This window comes from Eucyclogobius newberryi, unplaced genomic scaffold, assembly GCF_026437365.1.
Source record: "Eucyclogobius newberryi isolate DKJ021-1_F unplaced genomic scaffold, fEucNew1.0.hap1 SCAF_680, whole genome shotgun sequence".
Classification (NCBI taxonomy): domain Eukaryota; kingdom Metazoa; phylum Chordata; class Actinopteri; order Gobiiformes; family Gobiidae; genus Eucyclogobius; species Eucyclogobius newberryi.
This window is the reverse complement of record NW_027316368.1, coordinates 7,296-24,823: the sequence shown is the minus strand read 5'-3', so window position 1 is coordinate 24,823 and position 17,528 is coordinate 7,296. Positions and strand designations below refer to the sequence as shown.

Here is a 17,528-nt window from a genome sequence, read left to right as displayed (position 1 = left end):
CACACACACACACACACACACACACACACACACACACACACACACACACACACACACACACACACTCACCTGGTTTAGTCCTGGTTTAGTCCTGATTTAGACCTGATTTAGTCCTGGTTTAGACCTGGTTTAGTCCTGCTTTAGACCTGGTTTAGACCTGGTTTAGTCCTGCTTTAGACCTGGTTTAGACCTGGTTTAGTCCTGGTTTAGTCCTGGTTTAGTCCTGGTTTAGTCCTGGTTTAGACCTGGTTTAGACCTGGTTTAGACCTGGTTTAGTCCTGGTTTAGACCTGGTTTAGTCCTGGTTTAGTCCTGGTTTAGTCCTGGTTTAGTCCTGTTTTAGTCCTGGTTTAGTCCTGGTTTAGACCTGGTTTAGTCCTGGTTTAGACCTGGTTTAGACCTGGTTTAGTCCTGGTTTAGTCCTGTTTTAGTCCTGGTTTAGTCCTGGTTTAGACCTGGTTTAGACCTGGTTTAGTCCTGGTTTAGTCCTGTTTTAGTCCTGTTTTAGTCCTGGTTTAGACCTGGTTTAGACCTGGTTTAGTCCTGCTTTAGACCTGGTTTAGACCTGGTTTAGTCCTGGTTTAGTCCTGGTTTAATCCTGGTTTAGTCCTGGTTTAGTCCTGGTTTAGACCTGGTTTAGTCCTGGTTTAGACCTGGTTTAGTCCTGGTTTAGTCCTGGTTTAGTCCTGGTTTAGTCCTGTTTTAGTCCTGGTTTAGTCCTGGTTTAGACCTGGTTTAGTCCTGGTTTAGACCTGGTTTAGACCTGGTTTAGTCCTGGTTTAGTCCTGTTTTAGTCCTGGTTTAGTCCTGGTTTAGACCTGGTTTAGACCTGGTTTAGTCCTGGTTTAGTCCTGTTTTAGTCCTGGTTTAGTCCTGGTTTAGACCTGGTTTAGACCTGGTTTAGTCCTGTTTTAGTCCTGGTTTAGTCCTGGTTTAGTCCTGGTTTAGACCTGGTTTAGACCTGGTTTAGACCTGGTTTAGTCCTGGTTTAGTCCTGTTTTAGTCCTGGTTTAGTCCTGGTTTAGACCTGGTTTAGACCTGGTTTAGACCTGGTTTAGTCCTGTTTTAGTCCTGGTTTAGTCCTGGTTTAGTCCTGGTTTGGACCTGGTTCAGTCCTGGTTTAGTCCTGGTTTAGACCTGGTTTAGACCTGGTTTAGACCTGGTTTAGTCCTGGTTTAGTCCTGTTTTAGTCCTGGTTTAGTCCTGGTTTAGACCTGGTTTAGACCTGGTTTAGACCTGGTTTAGTCCTGGTTTAGTCCTGTTTTAGTCCTGTTTTAGTCCTGGTTTAGTCCTGGTTTAGACCTGGTTTAGACCTGGTTTAGACCTGGTTTAGACCTGGTTTAGACCTGGTTTAGACCTGGTTTAGAGGTCTGGCCTCAGTCGAGTGCCTCATTTGTCTTCTGACCTTCAGCTTCTCTTGCTCCTCAGGACTTTCACTGCAGACGTTCAGACTGAAGGGAGCATGAACAATGACTATGACCTGGAGGAGCTTCCACACACCTACTCTGATCCCTTCAACCCTTACAAACACAGTGAGTGTCAGGCCCCGTGTCGGGAGTCCAACCCACAACCTCCTCACTGAGAGCCACAACCCACAAACCGCTCCTCCACTATTACTTCAGCAGATTAGAAAGATTTATTGTACAAGTTCCTACAAGCGATGAATGAAAGCCTCCTCCTTTTCCTCATTCGCGCTCGCAGAGGAGAGGGTCAGAGGGTCAGAGGGTCAGAGGAGAGGGTCAAAGGGTCAGAGGAGAGGGTCAAAGGGTCAGAGGAGAGGGTCAAAGGGTCAGAGGATCAGAGGGGAGGGTCAGAGGGTCAGAGGAGAGGGCCAGAAGGTCAGAGGAGAAGGTCAGAGGAGAGGGTCAGAGGAGAGGGTGAGAGGGTCAGAGGGTCAGAGGAGAGGGTCAGATGATTCACTGTGTTTTGCCGCAGGCGAGCTGAGTGCAGTGGCGTTCTCCATCCAGAAGGTGGCGGAGCGCTCGGTCACGTTGAACATCTCGGACCCTCTGACAGGGATCCACGGCCCGACCAAGCAGCTGTCCATCCGGGACGTTCTCAAGAAGGACCTGAAGTACAAAGTGTCCTACTACAAGGCCGGCAGCACGGGGAAGGTACGTCCGGCGATCGCCCAGCAAAGCGCGGCCTCGACAACAGGTTCGCTGGTCTGTAGTCTCTCCAGGCGTTCGCTGGTCTGTAGTCTCTCCAAGCATTCACTGGTCCGTAGTCTCTCCAGGCGTTCACTGGTCTGTAGTCTCTCCAGGTGTTCGCTGGTCTGGGGTCTCTCCAAGCGTTCCCTGGTCTGTAGTCTCTCCAAGCGTTCGCTGATCCGTAGTCTCTCCAGGCGTTCGCTGGTCTGTAGTCTCTCCAGGCGTTCAGTGGTCTGTAGTCTCTCCAGGTGTTCCCTGGTCTGTGGTCTCTCCAAGCGTTCGCTGGTCTGTAATCTCTCCAGGCGTTCGCTCGTCTGTAGTCTCTCCAGGCGTTCGCTGGTCTGTGGTCTCTCCAGGCGTTCGCTGGTCTGTAGTCTCTCCAGACGTTCGCTCGTCTGTAGTCTCTCCAGGCGTTCACTGGTCTGTAGTCTCTCCAGGTGTTCGCTGGTCTGTGGTCTCTCCAAGCGTTCGCTGGTCTGTAATCTCTCCAGGCGTTCGCTTTTCTGTAGTCTCTCCAGGCGTTCGTTGGTCTGTGGTCTCTCCAAGCGTTCGCTGGTCTGTAGTCTCTCCAGGCGTTCGCTCGTCTGTAGTCTCTCCAGGCGTTCGCTGGTCTGTGGTCTCTCCAAGCGTTCGCTGGTCTGTAGTCTCTCCAGGCGTCCGCTGGTCTGTAGTCTCTCCAGGCGTTCGCTCGTCTGTAGTCTCTCCAGGCGGTCGATTGTATGTAGTCTCTCCAGGCGTTCGCTGGTCTGTAGTCTCTCCAGGCGTTCGCTGGTCAGTAGTCTCTCCAGGCGTTCGCTGGTCTGTAGTCTCTCCAGGCATTCGCTCATCTGTAGTCTCTCCAGGCGGTCGATTGTATGTAGTCTCTCCAGGCGTTCGCTGGTCTGTAGTCTCTCCAGGCGTTCACTGGTCTGTGGTCTCTCCAGGCGTTCGCTGCTCTGTGGTCTCTCCAAGCGTTCGCTGGTCTGTGGTCTCTCCAAGCGTTCGCTGGTCTGTAATCTCTCCAGGCGTTCGCTCGTCTGTAGTCTCTCCAGGCGGTCGATTGTGTGTAGTCTCTCCAGGCGTTCGCTGGTCTGTAGTCTCTCCAGGCGGTCGATTGTATGTAGTCTCTCCAGGCGTTCGCTGGTCTGTAGTCTCTCCAGGCGTTCGCTGGTCTGCAGTCTCTCCAGGCGTTCGCTGGTCTGCAGTCTCTCCAGGCGTTCGCTGGTCTGCAGTCTCTCCAGGCGTTCACTGGTCTGCAGTCTCTCCAGGCGTTCGCTGGTCTGCAGTCTCTCCAGGCGTTCGCTGGTCTGTAGTCTCTCCAGGCGTTCACTGGTCTGCAGTCTCTCCAGGCGTTCGCTGGTCTGTGGTCTCTCCAGGCGTTCACTGGTCTGTAGTCTCTCCAGGCGTTCGCTGGTCTGTAGTCTCTCCAGTCGTTCGCTGGTCTGTGGTCTCTCCAGGCGTTCACTGGTCTGCAGTCTCTCCAGGCGTTCGCTGGTCTGTGGTCTCTCCAGGCGTTCACTGGTCTGCAGTCTCTCCAGGCGTTCGCTGGTCTGTGGTCTCTCCAGGCGTTCGCTGGTCTGTAGTCTCTCCAGGCGGTCGATTTTATGTAGTCTCTCCAGGCGTTCGCTGGTCTGTAGTCTCTCCAGGCGTTCACTGGTCTGTGGTCTCTCCAGGCGTTCGCTGCTCTGTGGTCTCTCCAAGCGTTCGCTGGTCTGTGGTCTCTCCAAGCGTTCGCTGGTCTGTAATCTCTCCAGGCGTTCGCTCGTCTGTAGTCTCTCCAGGCGGTCGATTGTGTGTAGTCTCTCCAGGCGTTCGCTGGTCTGTAGTCTCTCCAGGCGGTCGATTGTATGTAGTCTCTCCAGGCGTTCGCTGGTCTGTAGTCTCTCCAGGCGTTCGCTGGTCTGCAGTCTCTCCAGGCGTTCGCTGGTCTGCAGTCTCTCCAGGCGTTCGCTGGTCTGCAGTCTCTCCAGGCGTTCACTGGTCTGCAGTCTCTCCAGGCGTTCGCTGGTCTGCAGTCTCTCCAGGCGTTCGCTGGTCTGTAGTCTCTCCAGGCGTTCACTGGTCTGCAGTCTCTCCAGGCGTTCGCTGGTCTGTGGTCTCTCCAGGCGTTCACTGGTCTGTAGTCTCTCCAGGCGTTCGCTGGTCTGTAGTCTCTCCAGGCGTTCGCTGGTCTGTGGTCTCTCCAGGCGTTCACTGGTCTGCAGTCTCTCCAGGCGTTCGCTCGTCTGTAGTCTCTCCAGGCGGTCGATTGTATGTAGTCTCTCCAGGCGTTCGCTGGTCTGTAGTCTCTCCAGGCGTTCACTGGTCTGTGGTCTCTCCAGGCGTTCGCTGCTCTGTGGTCTCTCCAAGCGTTCGCTGGTCTGTAATCTCTCCAGGCGTTCGCTCGTCTGTAGTCTCTCCAGGCGGTCGATTTTATGTAGTCTCTCCAGGCGTTCGCTGGTCTGTAGTCTCTCCAGACGTTCACTGGTCTGTAGTCTCTCCAGGCGTTCGCTGGTCTGTAGTCTCTCCAGGCGTTCGCTGGTCTGTGGTCTCTCCAGGCGTTCACTGGTCTGTAGTCTCTCCAGGCGTTCGCTGGTCTGTAGTCTCTCCAGGCGTTCGCTGGTCTGTGGTCTCTCCAGGCGTTCACTGGTCTGTAGTTGAGCTGTTAGAAGACGATAACTATTGAGCAGACAAAAGCACATCTTCTTTAAGTCATTACAGAGTCATGTTCAGCACAAATAGATCAGAAACTCCACATAATTCTCCCTCTCACAGAATGTCTCCGGATCCTTCCAGAATGTCTCTGGATCCTTCTGGGACGTTGCCGTGACGCCGGAGCATGAGAAACATCAGAGTTCCAGGAAACAGCAGATATGAGCGTCATTAGAGTTAATATTAAAATCAAAGTACTCAGGGTCCACAGAGAGTCCCAGGGTCGGGCGTGTGACCCTGTTGTAAGGCATGTGACCCTGTTGTAAGGCATGTGACCCTGTTGTCAGGCGCTTGACCCTGTTGTCAGGCGCGTGACCCTGTTGTCAGGCGCGTGACCCTGTTGTCAGGCGCGTGACCCTGTTGTCAGGCGCGTGACCCTGTTGTAAGGCGTGTGACCCTGTTGTAAGGCGTGTGACCCTGTTGTAAGGCATGTGACCCTGTTGTCAGGCGCTTGACCCTGTTGTCAGGCGCGTGACCCTGTTGTCAGGCGCGTGACCCTGTTGTCGGGCGCGTGACCCTGTTGTCGGGCGCGTGACCCTGTTGTCGGGCGCGTGACCCTGTTGTCGGGCGCGTGACCCTGTTGTCGGGCATGTGACCCTGTTGTCAGGCGCGTGACCCTGTTGTCGGGCGCGTGACCCTGTTGTCAGGCGCGTGACCCTGTTGTCAGGCGCGTGACCCTGTTGTCGGGCGCGTGACCCTGTTGTCGGGCGCGTGACCCTGTTGTCGGGCGCGTGACCCTGTTGTCGGGCGCGTGACCCTGTTGTCGGGCGCGTGACCCTGTTGTCGGGCGCGTGACCCTGTTGTCGGGCGCGTGACCCTGTTGTCAGGCGCTTGACCCTGTTGTCAGGCGCGTGACCCTGTTGTCAGGCGCGTGACCCTGTTGTCGGGCGCGTGACCCTGTTGTCGGGCGCGTGACCCTGTTGTCGGGCGCGTGACCCTGTTGTCGGGCGCGTGACCCTGTTGTCAGGCGTGTGATCCTGTTGTCGGGCGCGTGACCCTGTTGTCGGGCATGTGACCCTGTTGTCGGGCGCGTGACCCTGTTGTCGGGCATGTGACCCTGTTGTCGGGCGCGTGACCCTGTTGTCGGGCATGTGACCCTGTTGTCGGGCGCGTGACCCTGTTGTCAGGCATGTGACCCTGTTGTCAGGCGCTTGACCCTGTTGTCGGGCATGTGACCCTGTTGTCGGGCGCGTGACCCTGTTGTCGGGCGCGTGACCCTGTTGTCGGGCGCGTGACCCTGTTGTCGGGCGCGTGACCCTGTTGTCGGGCATGTGACCCTGTTGTCGGGCGCGTGACCCTGTTGTCGGGCGCGTGACCCTGTTGTCAGGCATGTGACCCTGTTGTCAGGCGCTTGACCCTGTTGTCAGGCGCTTGACTCTGTTGTCGGGTGTGTGACCCTGTTGTCGGGCGTGTGACCCTGTTGTCAGGCATGTGACCCTGTTGTCGGGCGCGTGACCCTGTTGTCAGGCATGTGACCCTGTTGTCAGGCATGTGACCCTGTTGTCGGGCGCGTGACCCTGTTGTCGGGCGCGTGACCCTGTTGTCAGGCATGTGACCCTGTTGTCAGGCGCTTGACCCTGTTGTCAGGCGCTTGACCCTGTTGTCAGGCGCTTGACCCTGTTGTCGGGCGCGTGACCCTGTTGTCAGGCGCTTGACCCTGTTGTCGGGCGCGTGACCCTGTTGTCAGGCGTGTGACCCCGTTACATTGTTATATAAATGTATTTGTTTTGTCCCCAGAGAGACCTGATCGTGGACTCTAACATGGCCCAGATCCCAAACCTGGATCCCGGACAGAGCTACTGCTTCATGGTGGCAGCGTTTGTCCCGGGCCGTTCCAAGTCTGTCCAGCAGGGGGCGTGGAGCCCTCAGACCTGCACCTCGGGCTCGAGCATTCTGGAAGGTGAGACCCTCCCACACCTGTGCCACGCCTGTGCCACACCTGTGCCACGCCTGTGCCACACCTGTGCCACACCTGTGCCACGCCTGTGCTACGCCTGTGCCACACCTGTGCCACGCCTGTGCCACGCCTGTGCCACGCCTGTGCCACGCCTGTGCCACACCTGTGCCACGGCTGTGCCACGCCTGTGCCACGCCTGTGCCACACCTGTGCCACAACTACACCGGAATGTTCCGTTTATATGAGAGTGAATTCTGGATCAATTCTGGATCCCTCCATGCTGCTGTTGACTTCTCTGCATGTGAGGGGCGTGGCTAAAGCCTCTATGCCGCGTTTGAACCTCTCTTTATGTCATGCTAATGCTAATGCTAATGTTAGATGCATTATAAGCTGGAAATATCAGATTGTGGCTCTTGACAAAGCGAGTTCCGTGCGGCCACAAACAGGAAACAGCTGTTGCTAACGCGCTACGCTAGCTTTGTTTTGCTAAGAATCCACCAGAGAGACGCTTTCAGACCATCTCGACGCGCTCCCCTCCTCTCTCCCCTCCCCCTCCTCCTCCCCTCCTCCTCCTCCTGGTCCTCCCCTCCTCCTCCTCCTGGTCCTCCCCTCCTCCTCCTCCTGGTCCTCCCCTCCTCCTCCTCCCCTCCCTCCTCCCCCTCCTCCTCCCCTCCTCCTCCTCCTGGTCCTCCCCTCCTCCTCCTCCTGGTCCTCACACATGTTGTCCAGATGTGCAGACGTCCTCATCTCTCCTCTCCCTCCTCCTCCTCTCTCTCCTCCTCTCCCTCCTCCCCTCCCCCTCCTCCTCCCCTCCTCCTCCCCTCCCTCCTCCCCCTCCTCCTCCCCTCCTCCTCCTCCTGGTCCTCCCCTCCTCCTCCTCCTGGTCCTCCCCTCCTCCTCCTCCTGGTCCTCACACATGTTGTCCAGATGTGCAGACGTCCTCATCTCTCCTCTCCCTCCTCCTCCTCTCTCTCCTCCTCTCCCTCCTCCCCTCCCCCTCCTCCTCCCCTCCTCCTCCCCTCCCTCCTCCCCCTCCTCCTCCCCTCCTCCTCCTCCTGGTCCTCCCCTCCTCCTCCCCCTCCTCCTCCCCTCCTCCTCCTCCTGGTCCTCACACATGTTGTCCAGATGTGCAGACGTCCTGCAGCTTCTCTTCCTGGACTCTCTCGTTAAACGTTCTTCATTAGTTTGTTTTGTTTTAAATCTTTCAGGAACAAAACGTCTTGTTTCGTAATTGCACTGAAACACCTGATTTTTACTCTTGAATCTTTGGTTTGGATGTTTTCTCCACCTTCACAGACGATCTGCTCCGTCCTTGGAACAAAAAATCATTTCATTTTTGAGGTGGATTCTGCGGCTTGTGGAAAAACAATAAAAACATGTTTATGGGTCAGAGTTGCTTCAGAACTTTTTCCATGACGTTTCACTGCGTTTTCCCAAAAGACTGAGACGTTAATAGAGCAGAAAAGCCCAGCGGTGAGAGCACCACATTTCACTCTTGAAAAGTGATCAAAAACCTGCTAAAAATACTTTTACTTAAGTCGCTTTTTATATCTTTATCTTTTAACTCCTGCCTCAGAGCTTTTCCTGCAGGAACACATTTGAGTTCTTCTGTTGTTGACACAAATCTCCCGTATTTAGGCTCTAAACCGGCTGAAAAACGAGCGGTTATTCCGCTCTTTGCGCCGCGTTCCATCAAAGGTCAGAGTTCAGACCTCGGAGCGACGTTTTCTCCACGTTTCTGAGTTGCGCTTGTCAAAAGTCGGGAAAACTGGCGAACAACCAGGAAAGTCTCTCAAATCTGCCAAAACGTGGATCTGAACATTGTTTCAACAGCGTGAGAGAGAGATTCAGCTTTTATTTGCGTTAGCTTCGTGTCGGCGTTAGCGACATTAGCATCGCGGCGTGTTTGTAACAGCAGAGGCTCCGAGACGCCGAGTCGACAAAATCAAAGGGAAACTAAAAACAAACACAATTATCGAGCTGAAAATGGAGCGTCTCATGAATCGTACATGTTATTTTGTTTGTTTGTTTGTTTGTTTGTTTGTTTGTGTGTGTGAAACTGAAGGTGTTGTTCGTGGTTACGTTACGTGGTTACGTTACGCAGCGTCTGATGGTGCGTCTTCTCTTCCTCTCAGAGCTGGACATGAGGACCGTCTTCCAGGCCGTCTTCATCCCTCTGGTGCTCCTCATCGTCCTGGTAACGGTGCTGGTGATCTACTGCAGGTTCTGTCGACGGAAACACAAGACCCCAGACTCACCGTCCCAGGGCCCCGCGGCCCACTGCACCGTGGTGTAGCACGTCTGCTTTTACTGTGAAGGGCTTTTACTGTGGAGGGCTTTTACTGTGGAGGACTTTTACTGTGGAGGACTTTTACTGTGGAGGGCTTTTACTGTGGAGGACTTTTACTGTGGAGGGCTTTTACTGTGGAGGGCTTTTACTGTGGAGGATTTTTACTGTGGAGGGCTTTTACTGTGGAGGACTTTTACTGTGGAGGGCTTTTACTGTGGAGGGCTTTTACTGTGGAGGATTTTTACTGTGGAGGGCTTTTACTGTGAAGGGCTTTTACTGTGGAGGGCTTTTACTGTGGAGGACTTTTACTGTGAAGGGCTTTTACTGTGGAGGGCTTTTACTGTGAAGGGCTTTTACTGTGGAGGACTTTACTGTGGAGGGCTTTTACTGTGGAGGGCTTTTACTGTGGAGGGCTTTTACTGTGAAGGGCTTTTACTGTGGAGGGCTTTTACTGTGGAGGACTTTTACTGTGAAGGGCTTTTACTGTGGAGGGCTTTTACTGTGGAGGGCTTTTACTGTGAAGGGCTTTTACTGTGGAGGGCTTTTACTGTGGAGGGCTTTTACTGTGGAGGACTTTTACTGTGAAGGGCTTTTACTGTGGAGGGCTTTTACTGTGAAGGACTTTACTGTGGAGGGCTTTTACTGTGGAGGACTTTTACTGTGGAGGGCTTTTACTGTGGAGGGCTTTTACTGTGAAGGACTTTACTGTGGAGGACTTTACTGTGGAGGGCTTTTACTGTGGAGGACTTTACTGTGGAGGACTTTACTGTGGAGGACTTTACTGTGAAGGGCTTTACTCTGAAGGGCTTTACTGTGGAGGACTTTACTGTGAAGGACTTTACTGTGGAGGACTTTACTGTGAAGGACTTTACTGTGGAGGGCTTTTACTGTGGAGGACTTTACTGTGGAGGACTTTACTGTGGAGGGCTTTTACTGTGAAGGACTTTACTGTGGAGGACTTTACTGTGAAGGACTTTACTGTGGAGGGCTTTACTGTGGAGGGCTTTTACTGTGAAGGACTTTACTGTGGAGGACTTTACTGTGAAGGACTTTACTGTGGAGGGCTTTACTGTGGAGGACTTTACTGTGAAGGACTTTACTGTGAAGGGCTTTACTGTACACAAAGAGAACATCCACAGGGCGACTTCAGTTCACAAAGTGAATCTTGTTAGTTTTAAATAGGTCTTTAAAGATAATCGAACACATCTTGACATGTGTCTGAGAGGGTCTCCATCCTGTGGTACTGCCCTGTGGTACTGCTCTGTGGTACTGCCCTGTGGTACTGCCCTGTGGTACTGCCCTGTGGTACTGCCCTGTGGTGCTGCCCTGTGGTACTGCCCTGTGGTACTGCCCTGTGGTACTGCTCTGTGGTACTGCCCTGTGGCCCTGTGGTACTGCCCTGTGGCCCTGTGGTGCTGCCCTGTGGTACTGCTCTGTGGTACTGCCCTGTGGTACTGCCCTGTGGTACTGCCCTGTGGTACTGCCCTGTGGTACTGCCCTGTGGCCCTGTGGTACTGCCCTGTGGTACTGCCCTGTGGCCCTGTGGTACTGCTCTGTGGTACTGCCCTGTGGTACTGCCCTGTGGCCCTGTGGTACTGCCCTGTGGCCCTGTGGTGCTGCCCTGTGGTACTGCCCTGTGGTACTGCCCTGTGGTACTGCTCTGTGGTACTGCTCTGTGGTACTGCTCTGTGGTACTGCTCTGTGGTACTGCTCTGTGGTACTGCCCTGTGGCCCTGTGGTACTGCCCTGTGGTACTGCCCTGTGGTGCTGCCCTGTGGTACTGCCCTGTGGTACTGCCCTGTGGTGCTGCCCTGTGGTACTGCCCTGTGGTACTGCTCTGTGGTACTGCCCTGTGGTACTGCCCTGTGGTGCTGCCCTGTGGTACTGCTCTGTGGTACTGCCCTGTGGTACTGCCCTGTGGTACTGCTCTGTGGTACTGCTCTGTGGTACTGCCCTGTGGTACTGCCCTGTGGTGCTGCCCTGTGGTACTGCTCTGTGGTACTGCCCTGTGGTACTGCCCTGTGGTACTGCCCTGTGGTACTGCTCTGTGGTACTGCTCTGTGGTACTGCCCTGTGGTACTGCTCTGTGGTACTGCTCTGTGGTACTGCTCTGTGGTACTGCCCTGTGGCCCTGTGGTACTGCCCTGTGGTACTGCCCTGTGGTACTGCCCTGTGGTACTGCCCTGTGGTGCTGCCCTGTGGTACTGTCAGCTGGAGACGATTCCAATTTGAGTTCATGGATTTAAACATTGGTTTAATTGAATCATCTGGAGAGTTTTAAGCAAAGACAAAAACCATCAGCTCTGTCCAGTTCAAACATCTGGACACAAGGGACCAGGACCAGAGCCAGGACCAGGACCAGGACCAGGACCAGGACCAGGACCAAGACCAGGACCAGGACCAGAGCCAGGACCAGAGCCAGGACCAGAGCCAGGACCAGGACCAGGACCAGGACCAGGACCAGGACCAGGACCAGGACCAGAGCCAGGACCAGGGTCAGGACCAGGACCAGGACCAGAGCCAGGACCAGGACCAGGGCCAGGACCAGGACCAGGGTCAGGACCAGGACCAGGACCAGAGCCAGGACCAGAGCCAGGACCAGGACCAGGGTCAGGACCAGGACCAGGACCAGGACCAGGACCAGGACCAGGACCAGGACCAGGACCAGAGGCAAGACCAAGACCAAGACCAGGACCAGGACCAGGACCAGGACCAGAGCCAGGACCAGAGCCAGGACCAGGACCAGGACCAGGACCAGGGTCAGGACCAGGACCAGGACCAGGACCAGAGCCAGGACCAGAGCCAGGACCAGGACCAGAGCCAGGACCAGGACCAGGACCAGGACCAGGACCAGGACCAGGACCAGAGCCAGGACCAGGGTCAGGACCAGGACCAGGACCAGAGCCAGGACCAGGACCAGGGCCAGGACCAGGACCAGGGTCAGGACCAGGACCAGGACCAGAGCCAGGACCAGAGCCAGGACCAGGACCAGGGTCAGGACCAGGACCAGGACCAGGACCAGGACCAGGACCAGGACCAGGACCAGGACCAGAGGCAAGACCAAGACCAAGACCAGGACCAGGACCAGGACCAGGACCAGAGCCAGGACCAGAGCCAGAGCCAGGACCAGGACCAGGACCAGGGTCAGGACCAGGACCAGGACCAGGACCAGAGCCAGGACCAGAGCCAGGACCAGGACCAGGGTCAGGACCAGGACCAGGACCAGGACCAGGACCAGAACCAGGACCAGAGGCAAGACCAAGACCAGGACCAGGACCAGGACCAGGACCAGGACCAGGACCAGAGCCAGGACCAGGACCAGAGCCAGGACCAGAGCCAGGACCAGGACCAGGACCAGGACCAGGGTCAAGACCAGGACCAGGACCAGAGCCAGGACCAGGACCAGGACCAGAGCCAGGACCAGGACCAGGACCAGGGTCAGGACCAGGACCAGGACCAGGACCAGAGCCAGGACCAGAGCCAGGACCAGGACCAGGACCAGGACCAGGACCAGGGTCAGGACCAGGGTCAGGACCAGGACCAGGACCAGAGCCAGGACCAGGACCAGGACCAGGACCAGAGCCAGGACCAGAGCCAGGACCAGAGCCAGGACCAGGACCAGGACCAGGACCAGGGTCAGGACCAGGACCAGGACCAGAGCCAGGACCAGGACCAGGACCAGGGTCAAAACCAGGACCAGGACCAGAGCCAGGACCAGAGCCAGGACCAGAGCCAGGACCAGGGTCAGGACCAGGACCAGGGTCAGGACCAGGACCAGAGCCAGGACCAGAGCCAGGACCAGAGCCAGGACCAGGACCAGGACCAGAGCCAGGACCAGGACCAGGGTCAAGACCAGGACCAGAGCCAGGACCAGAGCCAGGACCAGAGCCAGGACCAGGACCAGGACCAGGACCAGGACCAGGACCAGGACCAGATGTTTGGTTTTGGTTCTGGTTTTGGTTTTGGTTTTGGTTTTGGTTTTGGTCCTGGTCCTGGTCCTGGCTCTGGTCCTGGCTCTGGTCCTGGGTCTGGTCCTGGTCCTGGTCCTGCCTCTGGTCCTGCCTCTGGCCCTGCCTCTGGCCCTGGCCCAGGTCCTCGTCCTGCCTCTGGTCCTGGTCTTGGTCTTGGTCTTGGTCTTGCCTCTGGTCCTGGTCCTGGTTCTGGTCCTGGACCTGGTCCTGGTCCTGACCCTGGTCCTGCCTCTGGCCCTGGCCCAGGTCCTGGTCCTGCCTCTGGTCCTGGTCCTGGTCTTGGTCTTGGTCTTGCCTCTGGTCCTGGTCCTGGTCCTGGTCCTGGTCCTGCCTCTGGCTCTGGTCCTGGTCCTGCCTCTGGTCCTGGCTCTGGTCCTGCCTCTGGCTCTGGTCCTGGTCCTGGTCCTGGCTCTGGTCCTGGTCCTGGCTCTGGTCCTGGTCCTGGTCCTGGTCCTGGGTCTGGTCCTGGTCCTGGGTCTGGTCCTGGTCCTGGTCCTGGCTCTGGTCCTGGCTCTGGTCCTGGTCCTGGCTCTGGTCCTGGTCCTGGTCCTGGTCCTGGTCCTGGTCCTGGTCTTGGTCTTGCCTCTGGTCCTGGTCCTGGTCCTGGTCCTGGTCCTGCCTCTGGCTCTGGTCCTGGTCCTGCCTCTGGTCCTGGCTCTGGTCCTGCCTCTGGCTCTGGTCCTGGTCCTGGTCCTGGCTCTGGTCCTGGTCCTGGTCCTGGCTCTGGTCCTGGTCCTGGTCCTGGTCCTGGCTCTGGTCCTGGTCCTGGTCCTGGCTCTGGTCCTGGTCCTGGTCCTGGCTCTGGTCCTGGCTCTGGTCCTGGCTCTGGTCCTGGTCCTGGCTCTGGTCCTGGTCCTGGTTCTTTTAATGGCAAAATGCATGTCTATGGCTCCAGGCCCAGCACCAGACGGCTTCGTGAGACTTGGCTAAAGCTAGCGGGCTAAAGCTAGCGGGCTAAAGCTAGCGGGCTAAAGCTAGCGGGCTAAAGCTAGCTGGCTAAAGCTAGCGGGCTAAAGCTAGCTGGCTAAAGCTATTGTAAACAGGAACAGTTTAGAGTCCAGTTTTTCTATATTTGTTTTACATCGCGTTAAAGCTGAGTCTGTGTTCTCTCTCGTCCAATCACCTCGCTCTGCTGCTTAGCCACACCCCCTAAAGCCGCCCCAGAGCCAAACGAGCCGAACCCCTTTGGAGTCAGAACCTCGGAGGCTCCGCTTATGACCCTTTCAACTTCAAACAAAGGGGAACAGAACAGGATAAACACTGTGAACTGAAGCTGAAATGTCCTTTTTAAACGTTTGTTCGCTGTACGTTGAGAAGCGGGTCTTTTAATTTGTTTTGCACTGTACACCGACAAAACATGTGCCACAGCCGCTTTGACCAGCTCATAACGAGAAGAAGTGGTTTGTTTGTGAGCACTTTTTTAGGATTCGTGTGGGAAAAGATCATTTGAATTAAGACAATTGTTCTGGCAGAAGAACGTCAGGGAACCATCTTCTGATATCTGGTCATGTGACCAACCATCTTCTGATATCTGGTCATGTGACCAACCATCTTCTGATATCTGGTCATGTGACCAACCATCTTCTGATATCTGGTCATGTGACCAACCATCTTCTGATATCTGGTCATGTGACCAACCATCTTCTGATATCTGGTCATGTGACCAACCATCTTCTGATATCTGGTCATGTGACCAACCATCTTCTGATATCTGGTCATGTGACCAACCATCTTCTGATATCTGGTCATGTGACTTGCTGTCGTCGTTTTTCGGTGTATTATTTGTGGACTTGCGGGCGAGTTCCCAATGTTTTAAATGTGAGTGACACAAACCACTAATCGTACAGCACTTACGTCAGATTTCATAGAAAACTCATTATTTTTTATAGTATTTTAGTCATTTTGTATCGTCACTGTAAATTACAGAACACTTTGTTATATTTTGTGCCAAAGGTCAAACATATTTCGATGTATTTTCTCTGTAAAACTTCAATAAAATGATTTTGCATAAATGCGCATCGACGCGTTCATCGCACCTGCAGCTTTACCTGGGGATGGTTTGGTTTCCGTGGTTACACTGTGCGGTTTGTAGCGGTAGACTACTGTTTCCAGAATGCATCGCATCTAGGTTGTTGGGACTTCCTGGGTTATTGTACTAAACGTGCTTCAAGACGTAAGACGCTCGTGTCCCGAGTCTTCTTCATACATGGTGTCAGAAGTGGCGAACTTTCAGTCTCCGCGGCGTTTTCGGAGCAGCACTGTGCGAATAACTTGCGGAAGAAGTTTTCGGCAGTTTGTAGAGCGAAAAATGACCGTTGTGCGGGCGAAAGCAGTCACCAGCGCGAACTAACAGGTGTGTGCGCGCGCAGCCCCGTCCACATGTCGGCGGAGGAAGAAGTGCAGAGCGACGGTGCATCAGAAAACTCAGATCCTGAACGCGAGGACGCCAGGGATTCACACAGAGAGATGGCGACCACTGTACAAATAACTCCCCCAGAGACATTTGATTTTTCACGGCCCACAGAGTGGCCAAAGTGGATCAGACGTTTTGAAAGGTTTCGCATTGCAACAGCCCTCAACAGCAAACCAGAGGAATATCAGGTGAATTCACTCCTGTATGCAATGGGAGATGCAGCTGACGACGTTTTGGCTGTTTTACCACTGAGTGATGATAACAAAAAGAACTATGGTGCGGTCAAAGCGGCTTTTGATCAACATTATGTGGGAAAACACAACGTCATTTTTGAAAGAGCGCAATTCAACTCCAGACGTCAACAAGATGGTGAGAGTGCAGAATCTTTCATCACAGCTGTACACAAACTTTTAGAAAATTGTGGATTTGGAATGCTTATAGAGGAACTTATAAGAGACAGAGTTGTAGTTGGCATAAGAGATAAAAGATTGTCAGAGCAACTACAAATGGACTCAGAATTAACACTTGCCAAAGCCATTCAGAAGGTCAGGCAGAGTGAAACTGTAAAGAAACAACAGACAATTTTATACAGCAGCGTTGCAGAAGAAAAAGCACTGAACATGGACATTTTACGAACAAATATTAAAAGAGGCAAGTCTCAGACATGGCAGAAGAAGGAACAAAATTTAACCAAGCCAAATGAAAAAGAGTGTAGTCGCTGTGGACGAAAGAATAAGCACTCATGGAGAGACTGCCCAGCTAAAGAGGCACAGTGTCGTAAATGTCAGAAAAAAGGACATTTTGCGGTAGCTTGTCGTAGTAGTGAAGCAGCAGGTTTACGTGAAGTAACTGAAAATCTAAGTAATACAGACAGTGAAGAGCTTGTCTTCTTAGGGGAAATAGGAACAAACAGGTCAGAACCCTGGGTTCAAAAGGTCAAATTAAATGGGGAAAATGTTGAGTTTAAACTTGACACAGGGGCAGATGTTACATCTATTCCAGAGAGACTGTACAGGCCAGACAGGGACGGAAAGCTGCAGAAGCCTACAAAGAAACTACTAGGGCCAGGCAGTTACCCTCTTAAAGTTAGAGGCTGCTTTGGGGCGCAGTTGGTAGTAAAAGGGCGCACTACGTCACAAGATGTCTATCTGGTGTCAGGTCTAGTACAGCCATTGTTAAGTCGACCAGCATGTGAGGCTTTAGGACTGGTGTACAGAGTAGACACAGTCAGCGAAACTGAAACAGATTTCAGATCAGCTTACCCTGATGTGTTTAAGGGTTTAGGCAAGCTGAAAGAACCGTATCACATAGAGCTAGAGCAGGGTGCCATACCTGTGGCCCTGTCTGCCCCGCGACGTGTCCCCCTTCCCCTCAGAGATGCAGTTAGAACAGAGCTGCTCAGAATGGAAGAAATGGGAGTTATTTCAAAAGTAACTGAGCCAACTGAGTGGTGTTCAGGCATTGTGGTGATTCCTAGGCCGGCAAAGAAGCCCCCCAGAATATGTGTGGACCTCACACCCCTGAACACAGTTGTAAAAAGGGAACGTCACATTCTCCCAGCAGTGGATCAAACATTAGCTATGATGAAAGACGCTAAAGTGTTTACAAAGCTCGATGCTCGTTCCGGATTTTGGCAAATCCCTCTCACGCCAGAGTCAAGGCCTCTCACAACTTTCATTACACCTTTTGGGAGGTTTCATTTCAATAGACTTCCCTTCGGCATAGCATCAGCACCTGAACATTTCCAAAGGAGAATGTCACAGATGCTGGAGGACTTTGATGGTGTGATCTGTCATGCCGACGATGTGATGCAGGGACAGACGGGAGCACGACCAGAGACTACATTGTGTGCTTAAAAAGTTTCAAAAAGAAGGTCTCACACTTAACGAGAAGTGTGAGTTTGCAAAAAGTGAAATCATTTTTGTGGGACACAAAGTTTCTGCAAAAGGCATCGAGGCGGATCCAGACAAGGTAAAAGCGATCCAGCAGCTGCCACAGCCCCAAAGTGTGGAGGACGTGCGCCGTCTCTTGGGCATGACTAACTATCTTGCCAAGTTCATGCCGCAGTTGGCCACAGTCACCACACCGCTTAAGGAGCTGCAGAAAGAGAGAAACGAGTGGATTTGGGCACAGCCGCA

The 17,528-nt window shown here is 54.1% G+C and overlaps 1 protein-coding gene across 1 annotated transcript; it reads left to right on the top strand.

Annotated features, from left to right (window-relative positions):
- Positions 1-1,410: 1,410 nt before the first annotated feature.
- Positions 1,411-10,435, top strand: LOC140348418 (tissue factor-like; the record flags this gene model as incomplete). Its single annotated transcript, XM_072434343.1, has 4 exons — positions 1,411-1,531; positions 1,935-2,113; positions 6,557-6,719; positions 8,852-10,435. Coding segments are annotated over 4 exons (624 nt in total), but the record flags the coding sequence as incomplete, so codon positions are not given.
- Between the last annotated feature and the right edge of the window lie 7,093 nt (positions 10,436-17,528).